General features: G+C 42.0%; 1 protein-coding gene across 1 annotated transcript; it reads left to right on the top strand.

Annotated features, from left to right (window-relative positions):
• The first annotated feature begins 383 nt into the window (after positions 1 to 383).
• SLC35F2 (solute carrier family 35 member F2) lies at positions 384 to 17,362 on the top strand. The gene is made up of 8 exons (XM_065730055.1): positions 384 to 514; positions 5,636 to 5,811; positions 6,283 to 6,410; positions 11,070 to 11,229; positions 12,511 to 12,667; positions 13,461 to 13,513; positions 14,136 to 14,290; positions 16,996 to 17,362. The coding sequence occupies exons 1-8, from the start codon at positions 384 to 386 to the stop codon at positions 17,212 to 17,214; spliced, it is 1,179 nt and encodes a 392-aa protein (XP_065586127.1). The 3' UTR covers positions 17,215 to 17,362.
• Positions 17,363 to 20,369: the final 3,007 nt, after the last annotated feature.

Below are 20,369 nucleotides of genomic sequence, written 5' to 3'. Positions count from 1 at the left end.
TGTCATTAGAAGCGTCACTAAGATAACGGTGCAAAATGCCTCCGGCTCCTGCAGGTGAGCTGAGTGCTCTTTGCCAAGATGCGGGTGACATCAACCAGGGCAGGACACATCCTGAGGGGTGGCACCAGTCACCACAGACGGGGACTCAAGGCTTGGAGGAGCTCGAGGCTGACTAGAAATGTGGGAAAAATCAAAGGGGTCTGGGGTAACTGCAGGGACCGAGGCAGGACGGGATTCATGCCCCTCCCCGGGGCGGCCGCTCGGCGGGCACAAAGCTCCGCTGGGCGTGTGGCGGAGGCTCCGCCCTTCCTCTGCCGCGTCTGGGCCGCGGCGCTTCGTTCCGTTCCCGCGCGGTGAGCGCAGGGTTACGGCACCGCCGCGCCATGGAGGCGGCCGTGGCCGCTGAGGTGACTGCTCGCGCTGCTGCCGCTGAGGCCGAGGCGCCGCCGCCCGGGGCCGCCGCTACCGCTCCGCGTCGGCTGCTGGCGCTGCTGGGCGGCAAGCTGTGCACCTGGTGGGTCCGCGGCCCGCTGCTTCCACGTGGAGCCGGACTCGCATCCGGGGGAGACGGGCTCGGTAGCGCGGCCGGGCTGTGCTGGGCTCGCGTGGATGGGCGGGGAGCACGGGGTGGGGGGGTGAGGGGTCCGGGCAGTCGTGTGTGCGCAGCTACGGCGTAGCAGTGGTAGAGGGGTGCCGAGTTAGCCGGCGGTGTGCGCGGGTTGGCTGAGCTGGGGCTGTAATCTCGCGTATCTGCTCTGCACCGTGATTATTAAATTTTTTTTTTTTTTTTTTTTACTGTAGTACTTCTGGCTTAATATTATTCTGTTTTCGTCTCGATCAACTTTGTGGCAAAGGGCGAGTTGTGGAAAGGGAAACAGGAGGGAAGATGGTAACAGAAAAAAAAAAAAGTTGATTGTAAGTGCGGAGCCTAGAAAGGCAGAGCCTAGAAAGGCTCTTCCCTACGCGTCTCTGGAGTTAGCTCAGGGCTGAGTCCCATTAATGCGTATCGCTCACCGTGGCAGCACTGGAAAACTGAAAACTGGAGGAAAGCAAGCGGTGCAGGCATGAGCCGTGTCCCTGCACTTGTCAGCGCTGCCTTAGCGAGCGTACAGTGCCTCTTACTTCCCCCAGCCCTCGGAAGCTGCCATTCACTTACAAATTCAGTTTGCTTCTGAGGGAGAAAATAAACAGCTATCAGTTTAGAAGGCTTTTTGGGGCTCCAGACGTAGTCTCAGGTAAGCACTGTGCTGTGCATCCCAGCTCATGGGGAAGTGCTGGTTCCTGCCAGCCTTGTTCTTGAAATCCAGAGTGTGATGGCTGGGATGTGCAGGGATCCGTGCTGGTCGAGTACAGACCTCTAAAGGGTGAAACCTGTCTTTCTCTGTCTAGTTATAAGTTTTGTGTACCTCCTGCATTTCAGGAGTGCCCCAAAATGCAAGATGGAGCTAGCAGGAACTGCTTGGTAATCTCACTGGTACTGGTGGTGTTGCCAGTTTGAGCTGTTCTGTTTGAGTCTAGATGCTGCTTCAAAGATAACAGAGCTCTGTCTGCCTTCTCCAAAGGCTTCTCTGTGCTTCTGAGTTGAGTTGTAATGTTTTTTCTGGGTGGTTGGAGGCTCATCCCCTTGAGATTTAGAGATGAGAATCATATAGGCTTAACACATATAGGAGACTAAATGGACTTTTTTTTGCCTAAAGTACATATTGAAACCCATATGAGATGTACTTTCTGGTTCTTGGAACAAAACGTTTTTTTTCTATTGTTGTTTTTCCGCTCCAGTTCCTTGCCTTTTACAGATTAATTGGCCTCAGTTTCAAAGCAGAACACTGGAACACTGAAAAGGTCAACACTGGAAATCCTGCACCTGTGTTTTCTGTACCAATTCACATGGCAATGTGAAGTTGTTCAAACAAAGTGGTCTGTTGTTTCTGTTTCCCTTGTTCAGGAAGAGCTCAGTAGCTGAAGCTGAAATGTGAGTAAATGCTGTGTGTACGAGGTGTGTTGCCAGGCTTTACCTGTTAGTGTTTAACTGGTGGCATTAATAACATTTTTAATTTCTGAAAAGAGTGATTTTTTTTTTGTGGGGAAAAAAATTAAAATTAGAGTTTATTAAAACAGTAAGCAATAAAACTGTTAGCAATGGGCCTATTAGAGTTCCTTTAACTTTCTAATCTATTAGCTGAATATGTTTTGATGTTTTGATGTGCTTTTCTGCTGCATTTCCCCCAGAGCCACAGAGCAGCAGCCTGGTGTTCTTGTGATGCTGAGAGCTATGTGCTGAGTGGGAGCAGCACTGGCTCTGGAGCACGTTGTGGCAAATCTTAACTTGTTCCAAAAATGGCTCACAGCCTCTTTTAGGAATGTTCAGATAGGATGTATGGCCTGACAGTTTGTCAGTTCAGTTTGGTGATCTGAGACTCTTTTCCAACCTAAATCAGCCCATGATTCCTAAAGGGAGAGGAGAAGCGATAACTGAATAGCTGCTTGCCAAGCAGTCTAAAAACAAAACACAACAAAAAAAACCAAACCCAAACTCAGCCAACAAAACAAAGGAAAGCCCAGCAAATCAAAACCAACCACCCAACAGATAAACATGAAAAATTCTGGCAACAATAAAAAAAACCCTGCCACCATCAGAAAATGAACTGTAACTAAAAGGCTGTCTCAGACCACTTTGTGTCATCGTAGTCCAGAGTGATTTAGTCCTTACTAATGCATTAAAAAAGAAAAAAAGGAAAGACCAATTTCTAGCATGGAAGAGTTAATTATTAATAATATTTCAAAAACAAGCCAACTCCATGAATTATTGATAAGAATCACATTAATCAATAGCTATAGCATGAAATGAATGGAAACTGATGTCTTGCATGCTTTTTTCTGATGAAATAACTTGTCTTGCAAAGTGTAACCAACAGGATTTAAATTTTACTCTAAGATTTGACAAAGGCCAAAACACTTTGTGTAAAGGTGTTTTATTTAATTTGCGTTGTAAATCTGGTGGGCACTGAACTAGTACAGCACAAGGAGAGCCCCTGAGCACACGTTCAAGTGTGGGTAGCCTTAACTGTGTTGAAGTGCTGCCTCGAGCACTGGGAATGTGCTGTTGGCTTCTCAATTTGAAGAAGCTCATTTTGGCATGAAAATCCGTGAGTTAAAATGGAGAAAAATAAAGAGAGTGAAGCAGTGGGAGTGCTGCAGAAGGGAATGTGGTAGGAGTGCCTTGGCATACATTAACCACACAGCATTCATTGCTGGTGCTGCAACCACCAGCAGAACAGCTCTGCAGGTTCTGGGCCCACTGCTCTTCCCACTGTAACAAAGGGAGAGCAATTACAATTCCCTGGGTGTTTTAAGATGGAGAAACTTAGTTGTTAGAGTAGCTGAGGGTCAGCCCTATTGAGAACTGGCCTGATTTTGGTAACTGGTGGTTGAAGGTAATCAACTGTTAGCACATTTTAGTGGCAGCAGATTTACTTCTCACTGGAGCATGATTGTTATCCAGTGTGCCAAAATGCTGCCTGCATATGGAGACCTCTGCTCTAGAGAAGTGAGGATGCTGGGGAGGTGCAAGGATGACTTTGCAGAGCCTGTGAGAGTGCTGACAAGCTTGCCCATGTTGAATAGGGCCTGGCCTGCGGGGTGGTCCTGCCTATGCTGCTGAAACCATGTTTCCCATTGCTCTTGGTCACCATATTTTTCCTCCTCTATATTGTAGTGAGGTTTCTGTCCTCTCATAACCTTCAGGGTGGCAACAGGAGAGCTGGGAGCAGTGTTCAGCCTGCTTGGAGGGAGGAGGGGAAATCTCATCTTTGAAACTTTAGCTTACCTATGTTATGTTCTTCTTAGTGGTGCTGGGTGGCCTGAGTTCTTCAGGTGAATGTAAAAAAGACGTTTCTGCATCAGTCTGAAGGAAGGACTAGGATGCGTGCAAAATCTTTGCTAATATGTTCACCAAGTGGTCCAGTCAGATCTTTGCCAGACTAAAAAGAAATCCAGTATTACAGAAGCAGGGTAGCTTCACAGATTTTTTTTTTCTTGCTTTTTATTTATTTTTTTCAACATTCACTCCTTCTGGCAGGAGCAAGTAGCCATGATAAAATTCTAGCTGAAACATGGTCTCTGCTTACTTCATTGGAACTGCTAAAAATGAGACTGGTTTTTCATGCACCAGGCGTTCACACAAGGCTCGACAGAATCTTACAAGATTGTCACAAGATAAAGGAACACTTGCAGAGTGTATGTGCACCATTACTGGAGTGCTCAAGACAAGCTGTAGCAAAATGTGTCACTTGTCTCTTTTGGCAGTGAAGCACCACTGGACTTGACAGAGATTTGCTGTCTCATCTGAGTGGATTTGGAAAGAAATGTGTTTAGCAGCATTTTTGAAGTCAGGTGAACTTTGAGATCAGGCTGAACTGAAAATGAATTCCATGTAGCTGAATTTCAATCTGTGTAAAGAAGTTGTGTTGCTTCCAAAGGGAGGCATTGTTTGAGTTGGCTTTGGCTTCCCAGAACACACCCTTCTTGTAGATTATATTGGCAGCTGGATTGCACATTGTATCTGGATCACATTGTGGCTGGATTACCCAGTAATTACTACATTCAAGTCACACACACATTGGAAAAAAAACCAAGTGGTATTACTTTTTGTTAGTGTGTTTGGGATGTCTTGCTGTTTGTTGTCAGTGAAGAGCTGTGGGCACAGAATAGATGCAGAATCCTAATGAGATGCTCTTTCCTTGCTCAGTTACTTCTTAGCTACAAATTTGTTGCGTTGTGCAGCCAGATAAATTGTCATCTGTAGTCTTCAGGGTAAACAAATCAGATGCGAACAGCCCCTCACAGGCAGTGCAGCACTGAGGCCATCTCGCTGTATGTTATTTGTGAGTGTGCAGGCACTGAGTAGGGTGGTGAGACACTGGTTTCAATGTTAAGAAAAGGATATACAGCAAGCTTTGCATCTGTGTAAGAACATCTAATCACTTCATATTAGGTGAGGAATTGCTACTACAAAAGCATGAGCTTTTCCTCTTGCTGTGGATTGCATTGTAAAAGCGTAGCATGATCATTGGCGCAAATGTGCTCTTAACTCCATGCTCAACTGCACCAGAATGTAACAAAATATAGCAGAAAAAATCCACAGTAAGTATTGATGTTGGTGTATTTCCATAGCACTGCTCATCGTAGGGTCTCATCTCACTTGCAAAGGCTCTAGTATGTTCTGAGATAACAGTTTGTGCCACACTGCGGATTCCTGTTGACCAAAGTTGAGATGAGGCAGTGGAGGACAGGAGGTGTAACTCAGGATGCACGTGTCAAAATCTTTTGTGGTGAGAGTAGATCCTTCACTGGGCTGAATGCCCAGCTGAGTTGTGTGGAGATGCTTGCAGGTGTATTGCAGTCTTTATTCTCTGGTTTGGACCAGCCTCACCAATTTTTGCTGTCATGTGGTTGAGACCTTCACTATAGACACATTGCTGCTTGCTGGTGAAATGGAAGAACATTGATAGGTGGTTAAAAAAAGAGAAATACCAATCTATAAAATGGCTTTTTCCCTGTAAAATAACCAATTATTAAAAATAAATAATTGGAATGTTTAATTCTAACCTTACTTTGTTGTCTTTCATATTTACAGGCATATTTTGAAAACAATACTTCTGGGCCAGATGCTGTCCTTGTTTATCTGTGGGACTGCTGTTACAAGCCAGTACCTGGCAGAACAGTACCAAGTGAATACTCCAATGTTTCAGAGTTTTATCAACTATTCTTTGCTTCTTCTAGTTTATACAACAATGCTGGCATTTAGGACTGGTACGTAAAACAGGGGAGGCTCTGCTTCCTTTTTTTTTTCCCCCTACAGTTTGAAACTAAAAAACTTACTCAGTACTTGGCCTACTTCCTGCTGAAATTCCTGCCTTGCAATAACACATGGGAGAACGTTTCATGGTTATGTTCACATAACTTGATTTCACTTTATATTTGTTTTATATTATTTTTGATTTCAAACCCTGTGTCATATTAAGGGAAAATAAGCATTGTTGTAAAAAAATTTCAGTGAGAGGCTGTTTAATATTGTTCCTGTATTTACTCTTTAAAGATTCTGAATTTATATATAATTCTTCTGGAACACTGGCTGCTTTTCACCATTTATACTGTCTTCTCCCAGGCTGTATTTTGCTTTTTGTTATCCCTTTCTTAAACAGAGAACTTCTAAAAAAACATGATTCTTGCGCAGTATTTGATTTGAAAGAAGCACATTGGCTACTGCTCTCTTCTGAACAGGCGGTGACAGTCTTCTTCAAATTCTGAAGCAGAGGTGGTGGAAGTATATCTTTTTGGGACTGGCTGATGTTGAGGCCAATTACATGATTGTAAAAGCCTACCAATACACAACTCTCACAAGCGTACAGGTAAGGACTGCTATCTCTATTTTGAACTGTTGCTTTGATTGCAGTTTTGGACTCATTTCTGAAATGAGATTCATAGGACAGGCATGGAGGCTATTTAAGCCTGAAAAAGCCTTTCAATATCTATTTTCTCTGCGGTACAGAGAAGAGCATCCTGCATCATGAGCAACATTTCCAGGAAGCAGAGAAAATTGGCTGATATTACCCTGTGCCAACTCTTGAGTTGAACTCTAATTATTTTGATAGAAAGCACTTCTAAGAGTTTGCTGATGGCCACTCAGGTTTTGTTTTTTTTTTTTCCATGTCAAAGAATAAAGATTTAGGACCAGATAGTGCTGGCTCAGCTTTGGTTCTGTCCAATGGCAGTAGAGCAGATCTGCCTAGAAGTAGTGGGAAGCTTTGAAAGATGTAACCCTACAATGAGGATATATTGGAAGTCAGCTGGTGTTTCTGGTGAGGGGCCAGCACTATGACTTTTGACTGTGGCACTTCAAAACCCTCTCTATAAGAGATGGGAGGGAGGTTAGTATGCCCAAATATCAGTTGACAGTCTTGTCCTCATCAGTGGCAGTGCTTGGTACTTCATTGCTGCACTAGGGCACATCTCTTCTGAAATAGCAGCAGGACTGTGGCAGCAGTTATTGCCACTCTTCACAGGCATGAACTGTTTCTGCCAGAAGAAGGGAGGGGACAGTGCAGAATCAAGAGTGGAAGGTGACTTAGCTGTGCCAGCCTATGCCTGCTCTAAACAATTGTGAACTTGTGTCTTGGGTTCTGGCCTTGTTTACCTACATAAAGGCATAATGTATCATACAGAATTAGGTGCTAGTTGGAAAGGAGTGCTTAGGTATTGCTATTCTGGAGTCTAAGTAACAAGGGTTAATATTTGAAAGAAATACCCATAAAGCAATAAACACCTGTGGTGCAGGCTCCCTTCAGAGAACTGTACTAGTGTTTTCTTGTGCTGTTAATGGAAAGGTAATGTGCCTTCTGGGTTGTTCTTGTCGCATTGCCACTTCATGATTATGTATTACAGCTCATTAAGTCTTTAATTACTTACAAATAATGCCTCAGAAGTTATGGACTTAAAAATGACATGGCTTAAGATCAAGCTAAGCTGATAATTGAGACACTATTTGATCATATGCTTTAGAGCTAAAAATGCCAGGGCTTCGATCTGTCTCAGAAGTAGTAAAGCTGTTCCCACGGTATCTTCCATAGACAGTAAGGAAGAATAGCTGCAGCTGGCTGGCTGGAGCTTCTCAGCTCTGCCTTTTTGTTCAAAGATCGGTTTCCGCTCAGCAAGGGACTTCCATGTGTTTTCACACAAACACAGGAAAAAACCAAACCTGCTTGTTTTCCTTTAGTTATGAAAAGGTAGCACTGCAGGGAGGGGTGTGGAAGATTTTTAGAGATAACATCAAGTGACAACTCTCCTTTCTCTGTAAATACAGAAAAAGGCTTTGGTGCACAGCTGGAACTCCTTCTGCTGGGCTGTGGCCGAGTCTTCCCCAGTGCTGGTGTGCTCCAGGTTGGAGGGAAGATGTGGCTGTATTGCTGTCTGACCACGTATTTCATAGCAAAACAAGTGGTGCAGCTAAGGTTTCATGTTGTTAAACTGCTATTGGCACAACTATCATTTTCTCTGTTGATAATCCAGGTGGAGAAATTTTATAGCAAGAATATCAGTTTGTGGAAGAGTATGAACCTCAACAGGAGAAAAATACAGTCAGTGCTTGGTGCTTAGCAGGAACCTGTCTGTTGGGATCCATGTGGGGAAGCATGCAGGGTGAGCTGCTGAGCTTTAGTGCTCTCAGAGCTGCCTGGAGCCAGCAATTATAACAAACCAATGACCTCCTGCAGTCCATGATAATTGATTAACCATGTATTAAAACATTTTTTAATGATTTACTCACTCTACCCTTAAAACCTTCCTATAAGCAGCGTGGCCAAAGCCTGGCTTGGGTCAAAGCACTCATAAATCAAATCAACATGTTATCGGTTTTTTTTTCCCCATATTAAAACACAGGCTAGAATTGAGTAAGGTGAGTTTGCTGAGGCTCTGCTGACAGTAGTAATCAGTACCACAGTACTGCCATAAATGTTATAAAGCCTGAATAAATAAACTTTATTCTTTTAAATGGTTCCATTGACTCAATTCATGCTGCTTCTGCTTTGCACCTCTTTGATCTTGATCCTGTGCAGAAGAGAGCATTTTCCACCAAAGAGCTTAGTAATGTGGTAGATGAAAGGAAGGTGAGATCCAGTAGTTGGAAATCAGATTTTTTCTTTCTGCAACTGAATGTAATTGCCCACTGAAATACACTGCCAGTGTGTGGTGTTCATCATTTGCTGACTGTATGTCTTGGCTGCAAGTCCACTAACCAGGGTGCTGTAGCTCTAAAACATGTTATTATTGGTCTGGTTGCAACAATTTCCTATCTGCTGTTACTGAAAGAGGTCATGGCTGATTATCTGCTTCATCCTTACATCCCAAATATTTTTTTTCCCAAATGTTTTAGTTCCATTCTCCGTTTGGGTTGGAAAACTGCTTGGAAGTTAGAAATCTACATGGTAACTTCTCAATAAACAGAGAAGTGAAAGCTTACTTATTAACAGAGATGTCTACCTTGGGGAGATGTCTGTGTAAACATTTTTTTTAATTAGTATTTTTGTAGTATTCCTTCACATCGGATAAATCTTTGTTGTAGACTCTGTTCTTTCAAATACATTTCCTGCACCTGAGAATTGATTCAGACCGTAAGTGGAAAATCTTGAGTTATGAGAGCTGAACCATAATTGATGAAACAGATAAATGACTCTTGATGCTTCTCAAAAAAGTCAAATTAGGAGGAAGTCCCAGAAGATTGTAGGGCTTTTTGTTAAGTTTGTTTGTTTGTTTCTTTTTTTTTTTTGAGCCTAGACAAAAGTTGAGATAGAGAAAAGGGCAGAAGTTCACTGCGTATTATTTTTTCAATAGAACAAAATTGTATTGAAATACATGATGCAATGTATTACAACTTGTGTGGTTCTGACATCTGATAATACAGCCTGGGCAAGTGCCCATTCCTTTATGTGAGCCTCTCAAGCTGGGCTAGCTGGAGACAGTCCAAAGAATGAAGGTGGAAGGATTAGGGAGCCCCATTAGGATTTAATCTGTAACAACCTCTTTAGTGATGTGCTGGTAAGGCTTTAATATTTGTAACTATGAAAATTCAATCTCTCAAAGGCTTTATTGAGTTTGTTTTATTGAAATCCTTGTGGGCAGTGGCTGAACTAATGAATACAAACTATGGTGGTAGGTAGAAGCTGACAAAAGCTGACCATGGAATGACTGCTGTCTCTTGCCTTGATTTGTAATGCTTCTGCCATGGTCCTAGTGACCTGGACCCCATCTTTGACATTGATTTTAGGAGGTCAGGTTTTAAGGGTTTAAGGCTAATTTGTGAGCAGATTTGGGAAGGCTAACTGCTGTTGTGCTGTAATCTGGCTGTATGGTGCTCAACTGAACTGAGGCGGGTCAGAAAATTCACTTCGTTCTTCCGTAGTCAAATTAGAGAACAATGTCTATTTTGTTGAATTAAATATTGAACCAGTTATGCTTAGCTGAATGTTCTTGATATTATTTGGTTATTCTGGAACATTATGTCCATTTAGTGCCACTACTCATTTTTTCTGCATTAGGTATACAGCTAGCTCTTGTTTATTTTTTTTCCACTGCAACAAGGGAGAAATGAGTATAGCTTCAGTGAGGCAAATCTGTATAAGATTTTAGGAACACACAGGGTGGGAGTAATGAAGAAAGGGAACAGAAGTCAGTGTCATTGCTTACCAAGGAGTGCAGACATCTTCTCAGGTCAGTGTCTGCACGCCCATCTGAAATGCTTCTGTACTCCTGCTCTCATGTGTCATTGCTGCAGTGGCTCGGATAAATCACAGAATTACCTGTTTCTGACTGAGGGTCAGCTTTAACAGTGATGAACTGAAAAAGCATTGATGAGTTGAACATAATTTTAGGAAGCTGGGAGATTGGGAAGGTGACTTAATAAAGCAGTTTTTCTTGTTATTCTTTCACAAATTTTGCACGTCTTCCAGCACATTAACAGTGCTTTTTGGGGAGGATCCACTTGGAGAAAAAAAAAACAAAACAATACATGCAGTTTTTTGCCTTGTTTGCCTTGATGCAACATTAGATCATTTGTATTCTTCAGTACTTTTGGGTTTGAACACTGTGTACCCCCAAACTTTAATTACAGTTTTGAGGAGGAGTGAAAGATGAGTTGGGGGAGGTGCAAAAAAGGACGTGTCAGTGAACAACCTCCTTGTACCGGTGTCTTGGGAAGCGATGTGGCTTCATTGCAGTGTCCTAACACTAATCTGTGAAGCTGCAGGGATTGATTAGATCCACCACTGGAAGACTTTCCAGGTTAGTGAGTTCCTTCCAGGCTGCAGTGCCCCACCAGCCCCTCCTCACTTTTGAAATGCATTTTATGGTCAAATGTGGATGTGGTCCCTCCTGCACTGAAATGAATCCACAAGGGTTGTGTCTTTCAGTAACATCTGATTGTTATGGAAAATAAAGTCCTGAGTGTTTGCTTTCAGGATAGTGAAACTCAGATTTGGAGCGGCCTTCTATTCAGAATCGTTTCTCTGTGCACACAGCTACTGGATTGTTTTGGGATTCCTGTGCTGATGGCTTTGTCCTGGTTCATTCTCCGTGCGAGGTACCGACTGATCCATTTCATCGCTGTTGCTGTCTGCTTGCTGGGTGTCGGAACAATGGTGGGTGCTGACATTCTGGCAGGGAGGCAGGACAGTGAAGGTAAGGAATTCTGCATCACACAGGGAAGAAATGAGGTTGTGGCTCCCACAGTGCTCTGACTTGCAAAGGAGGAAGAGAAGTAAATGCAGGGGGAATGGGTGTAGCTTTATTAAAAAAAAAAAAAAAAAAGGAAAGACACACTGCTATTTGCATTTCTTCAGGAAGACAGTGGCTGAGGAGAGGTACCAGTTTATGTGGAGTTGTGAAATTTTGTTTGCTTGTAGATTGGGATTAAAAGGGAAACACTGGTGTGAAATTTCATTGCTGTTGTTTATCAGACCTGATGAAAGGCCTTACTCTTGAAAGCTCTCACATTTCACGTGTGAGATGGTCTGAGAAAAGATACCTCTCTCCCTTCAGACCTTATCTTAACTGCACTCTGTCAGCCTATGAGCAGACTTTTCTGATGCACAGTTTTCTGTGTGAGCAAATAGCAGGACAGGAAAGTATCATTACTATCATCAGGCAGTGTAAAGCTAAGCCTTCTTGGCATTATTCTGAGGCCTCTGCTTTAGGTAAGGTACAAAGATAAATTCAGGTTAATCTTTAATTCTGTGTGACACAAATATCTTGTCTCTAAGGGAGAAAAATGCCCTTTCCCTGCAGGACAACTGAGCATTACTCAGTGACTTGCGTGTTGTTACTGTTGGTTACCCTCATATAGCAGATATATCTTTTCAGCATTTGCCAGCTGGCTTAGGGAAGGAAGTCTGAAATCAATTCAAGGTTTTAAACAACAGTAATAGACTTGCAGAATAGCTGATGTGTGATGGCATTTATTGATGACTGTTGTATTACAACGAGTCCCACTTGCACAGTGCATACACGTCACAGCATGACACATGCTACCACCTATCTAGAGTGCCTACTTTAGACATGCCGTAAACCTGAAACTCAGCTCAGGTCCGACTCAAATGAATAGATGCTTTTTTGCCTTATGGCAGAATCAGGGCTGATACTCATAAAAGTATAGAGCATCTCTTACCTGGACTTTTCTCCAGTTCTCCTGTTTGATGTTGGCAGAAGAACTGGACCACACTACAGCAGTGGCATGGTTAGGATATGATGTAAGTGTCAAGCTGAGCTCCTTCCAGACTATGCCAGAGGTGTGAGCAGTTAGCAGGGTCAGCCAGCAACCTGCTTGCACGTAGGCATTTCCTTTCCCCCTACTTGTTAAGAAAATAGATAGTAGAGATACATTTGCTTGTCTATTTAAGGAAAGTTGTTTTTAAAAAAGTGTTTGCAGCATTGCCCTTATTGTGGATTAATATTTCTGTACAGGAAGTGACGTGGTGATTGGAGATGTCTTAGTTCTTCTGGGTGCTTCTTTGTATGCCATATCTAATGTGAGTGAGGAATACATTGTGAAAAATCTGAGCAGAGTCGAGTTTCTAGGAATGGTGGGCTTGTTTGGGACTATTATCAGCGGTCTACAGCTGTAAGGATCTAATATTTATTTTAAAACTAATTAAGACTATTCTGCAGATGATTGCTTGTCTTCAATGAAATGATGTGTTTGTTAAATTATCTCTTTGTCCATTTGGCCTACATGGGACTCCTTCTATTTGAATGTTATTTTTGTTCCTGATCAGCATTCATTTTATATTCTTTTTGTTTGTACTGCTGTTATTACAGCACTTCTAAAGCTCAACTCCTGCAACATACGATACTTGGCTTTATTTTCAATTTTGTTGACCTTCATGAGGACGTGCAGTGCACTGAGGACTGCTTGCAGGAACGTATTTCTTAATGGCTTTTCTCTGTGGAAAGGTTTAGGAGGTAATCGTTAGAGGTCTTCCGTATTAAACTTCAGTTTAAAACGAGACCATGATTACATGGCCATACTCTTACAAATAACCATAATAGACCACATGCACTTAAGCCTAACTAATGAATTTTATGTTCTTCATTTCTCATCATTATAGTTAATGATTTTCTCAAATGGTATATAAAATAGAAGTAAATCTCTGAAGGATGAAAAAGTCTGGGAAGAAGGCATAAGAATTAAGTAAAAGTGCTCTTGACTTTCGTGCACTCCAGCTTTCAAGTCTTTTTTTCAGGCTTGTTAGGTCTTGGAGTTAGTGCCATTCAGTAACATTTCAAGCATAAATTAAGGGATTGCAAATCAAAATGCTTCTTATATATTCTGCTCATTAACTTCTCTACCTGAACTCAAGAAGGTGTGCTTGTTTATTTCTTTTTTACTTGTTATATCTTTTCTCTAATTCTAGAGCCATTGTGGAACATAGGGATATAATGAAAATTCAGTGGAACTGGAAAATTGGTATGTGTACGGCAAAATTATGTGCGTTTCAGGTCACTGAAAAAATGATCATCATGTAGATTTGACATGCTGGTGTTATCATTTTCTTTCTCTGGATAGTAAGCAGCATTCTTATTATATTGTCACAAATTTATTTTCTGTAAACTTTGAAGTGCTCAGCAAAGACAAAATGTGCAGGGTTGAATATTAAAATTTGAGTTCAGATTTTGCATTTTCCATATAGAAGTCCAACTTGCTTAATCACAAATGTGTTTGGCATTGGAACATTGCAAGAACATTCTTCTGTTTTCCTTCCTAATGAAATACTGGGAGAATTGGTTTTGTGACACATTTTGATGTCAACAGAACTGTACGTTATTGGAAATGTCTCCAGTCAGCTGTTGTGCTAACGAGGAAAGAACAAGAACAATCTCGCCTAGATACAGTCATTTTTTTTGCAGTATGGGTGGTCTTGGAAAAAAAGTATTTTTGCTGTGTTTTTTCATAAGTTTACAGTTCCGTGTATTTTAGCAGACCTTATCCTGAAAGATAAACATGGAGTTTTGAAACATCTGAAGAATATCAGTGATCTTTGAGATGATTATTCTCTGCCAGAGGGGTAAATTGTCACTTTGTTTTTCAGCATTACTGTTCACAGTATTTGCCCTGTGTATGTTTGGGCTGTACAGCTTCATGCCAGTAGTGATTAAAGTTACGAGTGCAACCTCAGTCAACTTGGGCATTCTGACTGCAGATCTCTACAGTCTTTTCTTTGGACTCTTCTTGTTTTACTATAAAGTAAGTTATCTCTCTCACTGTGGTTTATGTTTTTATTCCAAAAGTATGGATACAGCATTTGGTGAGCCCTTGAACAATTGTTTACAGTTCTAAATTTCTGTAGCTCGTATCAGTCATCATTGGCAGGTGTCAGTCAGGACTCATAGTTAATTACCAAGCATTGCTCCATTAGGCAGTTTTAGATTTTTAGAAACAATTTCACGCTTTGTGGGATGTACATTCATTGAGAGATAGTAATCATTTCTCAAGGTAAATGATAGAGTCCTTGTTGTACTCCCTGTGCAGGGCTCTGTGGTTGAGTTGGTTCATCTCTCCAAGCATCCAAATAAAGAGTTCAGATCTGACTGTTCTGAAAGAGAAGCAGTTTGGCTTGATTTCCATGAATCAATATTTTCTTTTAGAAATATAATGTGTTCGTTGCAAACATAACAAGGAGAAGACTCAAGCTCTCAGTACTGCTGAGGAGTGATTAAAGGAGCTGAAAAAAAAGAAAAAAAAGCAGATAAGTATATTATTCTGCTTGCTGTCCAAAAAGCAATTACTTTTACTGCTCTCTGGAATACTTTTTGTAGTGCTTATTCAAGCTTAATGATGGTACTGAAAACATTTCATCCCACCCAACGCTTTCCGTCCAGAATCACTTGTGGGAACATAGCAAATCACAGCAATTGGAGTAATCAGATCAGTCACTCAGTGACTGGAGAGGCTTAACGGGAAGCTTGTGAACTTTGCTTAAGTTACTTAATTTGTATGTGGTAACTTTCTCTTCAGCATTATAGAGAACCAGTTTTGGAATGGTAGGACCCAACTGGATTTTAATTTTCAGGAAAACTCAGCTCAGCTTTCCTTCTTGTTTTTCCTTCCAAACTTTGCTCCAAACTGCTCAGAACTTCAGAGCATCCATTATAGATGACTGTAAAAAAATGAACTGTACTTAAATAAAAAATACCCTTTCTAAGTCACTTCCAAAAATGTATTTTGGAAAATATGGACTTGTACCTATGTTTAGAAATAATGAAGTAGACAAAAAAGGGAGCAGTAATAATGTCACAACCCACAAGAGATGTTAAATAAGGTCTCCAAACATTTTTGTTGAATAAACTCCTTTACAGAGGATATACTGAAAATACAGACACTAGATGGAGTTACAGTCCTCCAGTAAAACCTCAAGTATTCTTTTGGCTTGGTATTAAATAAAGGGATATAACCTGCATGGACTAAAATCAGAATCTGCTCAAGGATGGGTTAATTTTCAGCAGCCTCTGGAATTTCACAGAATCACAGAATTGTAGGGCTTGGAAGGGACCTCTGGAGATCATCTAGTCCAACCTCCCTGCCGAAACAGCTCATCCCTCAACCTGTACTGATACTTGCAGTTATTCCTCCCTAGGTGCAAGACTCTACACTTGCTCTCGTCAAACCTCATATGGTTTCTTTTTGCCCAACTCTCCAGCCTGTCCAGGTCTCACTGGCAGCACAGTCCTGGAAAATTTCTGAAGGTGCTGTGACAGAGACCCAAGGAGAGAGGGCAGATGTCGAAGGTGCTTCAGCTTGCTTTTCCTTTTGTGTGGTGATTTCCAGGGATTCCCTAGCCAAGTGATTACCAGCTAGAAGTTGGAGTTACTCATTTGCATTTCTTTCAGTCTCTTTTGGATCAATCTACTGCCATTTCAGCTCCATTCACTTCATCCAGTTTTGCTGCTTGACAAACTATAACATATTTTTCAAGGAAATGACAAGATTTGGGTACATTTAGGAGTTTGTCAGGCTGTGTAGAAAGTACAAAATATTGCAGCCTACTTTGGGGAACCTGCTTTAGCAGGCAATTGGGCTAGATGATTTCCAGAGGTCCCTTCCAACCTCTACAATTCTGTGTTTCTCTTAAGATGCACTATGTCCATCATCCTACTTTTTAATCTGTGGTTTGGCAACGACAGTGCAGAAAATTTTAACAAACCTGATGAAAAAGTGTTCTTGGCTGTGTTTAACTTGAGCACTTTGTATTATTGAATCTGTTATTATGAAGGTAGCATTTATTTTCCTTTCAAGATGGATGAATCTTGGCAGTTGTTAGACTTTCAACAGGCAAGCGAGTGATATTAAATCAAATGCCTGATATACCTCAGCAATTCATGTCCTTACCTCACACACTAACTCCTCACTTTCAGTAAGGTGCATAGACACCCACCTTGTAAAAGGTGCCATAGTCTTCCTCTCTTCAAGGACTTGTGGGGGACAGGGAGCAAACTAGTTTTGTTCCTACCTACTTGGCCCTGCAGATGGTTGAGTTGTGCAGAGAGCCAGCTGCTTTGGTGACTTGCAGTAGGAGGGAGAGGTTCATTTCTTGCTAGGAGGTAAATATTTGTGATGAAACAAAATTATCTGGGGAGCAGTGTTCTAGCCTTCACATGTATAAAAGCTTCCCTTACGTATCAGCACAGGGCCATTAGTTCTATCTGCTGGGATTCATAGATACTCCCTGCCTAACAGTGTTGGGAAGGAGGTGCAGAGGACAACAGCAGCTTGAGTCTGTAGGTAAATGGATCTGATGAATTTTAATTTCCAGACTTGAGTATAGAGTGTGAGATCATGCTTATTAAAATATATTTAAGAGAAAGGGTAGAGTTTACCTTCTTAAAAGAAGGCAGCAGCATTTGCACCTTTTTACATGAGACAAGACTTAACGCATCTTTTTCCTCTGCCAGTTTTCAGGTCTTTATATCCTGTCCTTTGTCATCATCATGGTGGGCTTCATCCTGTATTGCTCCACTCCAACTCGGACTGCAGAGCCCACCACCGTGCCGCAGCCATGCGATGCTGGCTTGGACAATGCTGCACTGAAGCTTGATGAAAACGACAGCGAAACGCCGGCTGCAGCTGTACAGGTTATGAGAGGAGAATCCATGGTGGTCAGCACTGATTGAAAAATGGCAGCATTTCAAAACAGGGCTTTTATTTTATTGCCAAAATTTCCTTCAAATATTAATCTGCAGAACTGTTCTACTGCCAGGGCGTATGTTGTACTGGGCTGTTTTTAATGCATTGAATAAACTTCTAAGGCCAGATCCTTAATCAGTGAAACTGTATTGATTTTCCCATGTAGAAAATCTGGCCCTTCGAAGAAGACAGAGTAGTATTTATGTGGAGTCTCTACAAGGCGAGAGACTGTTATTTTTAAATGCTTTATTAGCTTAGCCAATGCTTGGGGAGAAAAACTAAGCCAAAGAAAGCTCTCAGGTCTCTAAATGGAATAGATGCTCGTTGTATTGTTAGGGACCTAAATCTGCAAGGTGCCATCTGAGGGCTGCATGGTTCCCATATCTCTGTGGCACCCACTCATGGGATCTAGTGCTGGAAGACATTTTACATGTACACACCTTCCATGTGCTGACAGACCTTATTTATCCCCTGGAGGCACTTATTTCTTACATTCCAGCTAAATGTTTGTCTCTTCATATTGCTGCATTCTTTGTTGCAGCTGGGGCTGCTGCAGGGAACAAATGTTTTATTTCCCATTTTATTTGTAAGGGCAGCTTACATATGTGTATTTACAATTTTTCTCTCAGTAGTTTGCTGTTCGGTGCACTCCCACTAGGTGGAGGAGACAGTCGGTACTGTTTTCCTTAAGAAATGATTTTCTTTCTTCTGGATGAAACAGCAAAAGAAGTTTGAACTGAAGTTCCCTTCTCAGCAAAGTTCTCTCTGAAGTGGAACATGTCTCTGCAGAATGACTTGAATAAAAATGGCATTTCATAAAACAATTGAAGGCCTTAGCCAATCCTTATTGCAGCAGTAATGATACAATCTTCAAAAGGTTGTGTGCTTTCAGGAGATTTATTGGTAGTTTTCTTCCCTCTTTATTTTCAGTAAAATGATAAAAATACTTGGAGCTGCATTTTTAACATCAGTAAATGAATCTAAGGATCTTTTTTGTATAAATCTTCATGGTTCAGGTGTTCAAATTAACAGTGAATGAAGTTTTCAGCAGCTGAAGAGCTGGCTCTTGGTTTATTTATTTTTGAAGCTCAAATTTCTTCTACTGTGTAAAATTACCTTCATTTTCTTTACTGAATGATTTCTTCAGTGACAATTTCACGATAATGAGTAAATGTGACAATTTCTGAAGATAACTGATGATCAAATGTCGCAGACTGTGCTTTTGGCATAGTTCACTGAAGCAAATTGTTTCATCAAAAATCTCACTCAATTTTAGTCAGCAATAGCAAAACAATAGCAGGTTCTGAAGCAGGCATCACCTTTTTGATGAGTATTTCATGCACAGAAGGTAAAGAGGTACTGATGTTTTTGTGGAAAGCATTTAGGTGCAGTTTGCTTTTGCTTTACAGTTCGGGTTAGATTCTGGTGATGGATTATGACACCTCAGTATCTATAGATATCTGTGCATCAAAAGCTGAACAGAAAGCTGAAGAGCAGGTGGGGAAAAGTCTGGTGGCAGTAGATACCTAAGAGAGGCCATCTGAGTGAAGTTGTAGTTCTCTATACCTAATTTTTTATGCCTACAAACCTCAAGCTAAATGCCACCCACTGCTACCCATGTTATAAGTTAACTATGTGTAGTTATAAAACAAATGGCAAGTAAATCTCATAGAATCATTACAGTTGAAAAGACCTCTAAGTTCATCTAGTCCTACTATCAACCCATCCCCACCATGCCCATGAACCATGTCCCTCAGTGACACATCTTTTATGTTACTTGAGCACCTCCAGGGACTCAACCACACTGAGCTGCCTGTTCCAATGCCTCACCCCTTTGCAAGAAGAAATGTTTCCTGATTTCCAGTCAGAACCTCCCCTAGTGCAACTTAAGCCATTGCCTCTTGACCTATTGAATCTATAGGTGAATGCTCAAAAACTGCAGAGCTTTTGGCCTAGGGTGGGATTTCGCTCCTTCATGTAGTTGGATATATAGTTTGTGTAGAGGACTTTCTGGGGTCTTGTCAAAAGATACACTGTGATGTCTGTGACACCTCTAGGGCCTGGCAGATATGAGCCAGGGTTGAGTGGAGGCCAGGTGGCACATCCTAGGATCCCCAAGACAGCACTGTGGCCTTTCCTCAGGCTGCTGATGCTTCCCTGATGTCTGTTCTGGGCCACATATGATCGCTTTAGATGTTTAACGTTGACACAGCTGAAATTGGGTGTGATGAATCTCAGGTGAAGCAAGCCTGCAGCCTGATCTGCTGCATTTTCTTTCTGTGGTCGCTGGGTGGCATTTCAGTATCTGCGTGTCTCTGGTGGTGGGATGGGCTGCGATGTGCCCATGCATCCATTCTCAGCAAGGCATAAAGGCATGCACAGGAAAGCACAAGGGCCCTTTGCACTGACAGAGGTTCTGAAGTGTGGCACAGCCAAGGGAAAGGCTGAGGAAGCAGCTGGGGTTGTAGCAGAGCTGTAACTGAAAGTGCCTTTGATCAAGGGTGGGCAGCAGTGGGCTGAAAGCATGCTAACCTTGGAAAAAGGAAACGTAAGTTAGATCTTAAGTTGTCAGTGTCTTTTCTAATATCACCCACTGCAAGAAGACCAGGGGGAAGATTTTCCCTGTGTGCTGAGATGGGAATCAAAGGGGATGCTGTGCCACCAGCCTGTGTGACAGCAGCTCCACCAGAGAACCAGCCAGGGTCCTTTAGTGGCTGAGTGACAGAGCTGAGCTAGAGGAGGTGTGACAGCTTCCACACGAGGAAGTTTACCTCATTGAGGAAGAAGCTGCTGAGTTCTATTGTCTTTAAAACAGCGTGCATGCTTTGCCTCCTGCTGTTCAGCTGGTGGCTGTCACGCTCCTGAATCTCATTTGGGTGAACATATGCATTGCCTGTGTGTGTCTGTGTGGCAGAGCAGGTATTGGAAGCCTAGATTTGCAGTGTCCAAAGCGAAAGGCACTGAACCCCCTGCTCTCCATGGGATGGGTGCTAGACTGTCCACTGTCCGTGCTGTGGGTGGGAAGGAAGCAGGTACAGGTTGTTTGAGAAAGACTTACTGCTTAAGAGTGTAAGTGACAGCTACACTGCTCCTGAGGAAGCAAATATTCATTTAGTTAATTAATCACAGATGACAGATCATC

The sequence above is a fragment of the Cyrtonyx montezumae genome, unplaced genomic scaffold (assembly GCF_038088225.1).
Source record: "Cyrtonyx montezumae isolate F1298 unplaced genomic scaffold, pur_monq_1.0 scaffold_12, whole genome shotgun sequence".
NCBI lineage: Eukaryota > Metazoa > Chordata > Aves > Galliformes > Odontophoridae > Cyrtonyx > Cyrtonyx montezumae.
The sequence above is the reverse complement of the archived record's forward strand: the minus strand, read 5'-3'. Positions and strand labels throughout refer to the sequence as shown.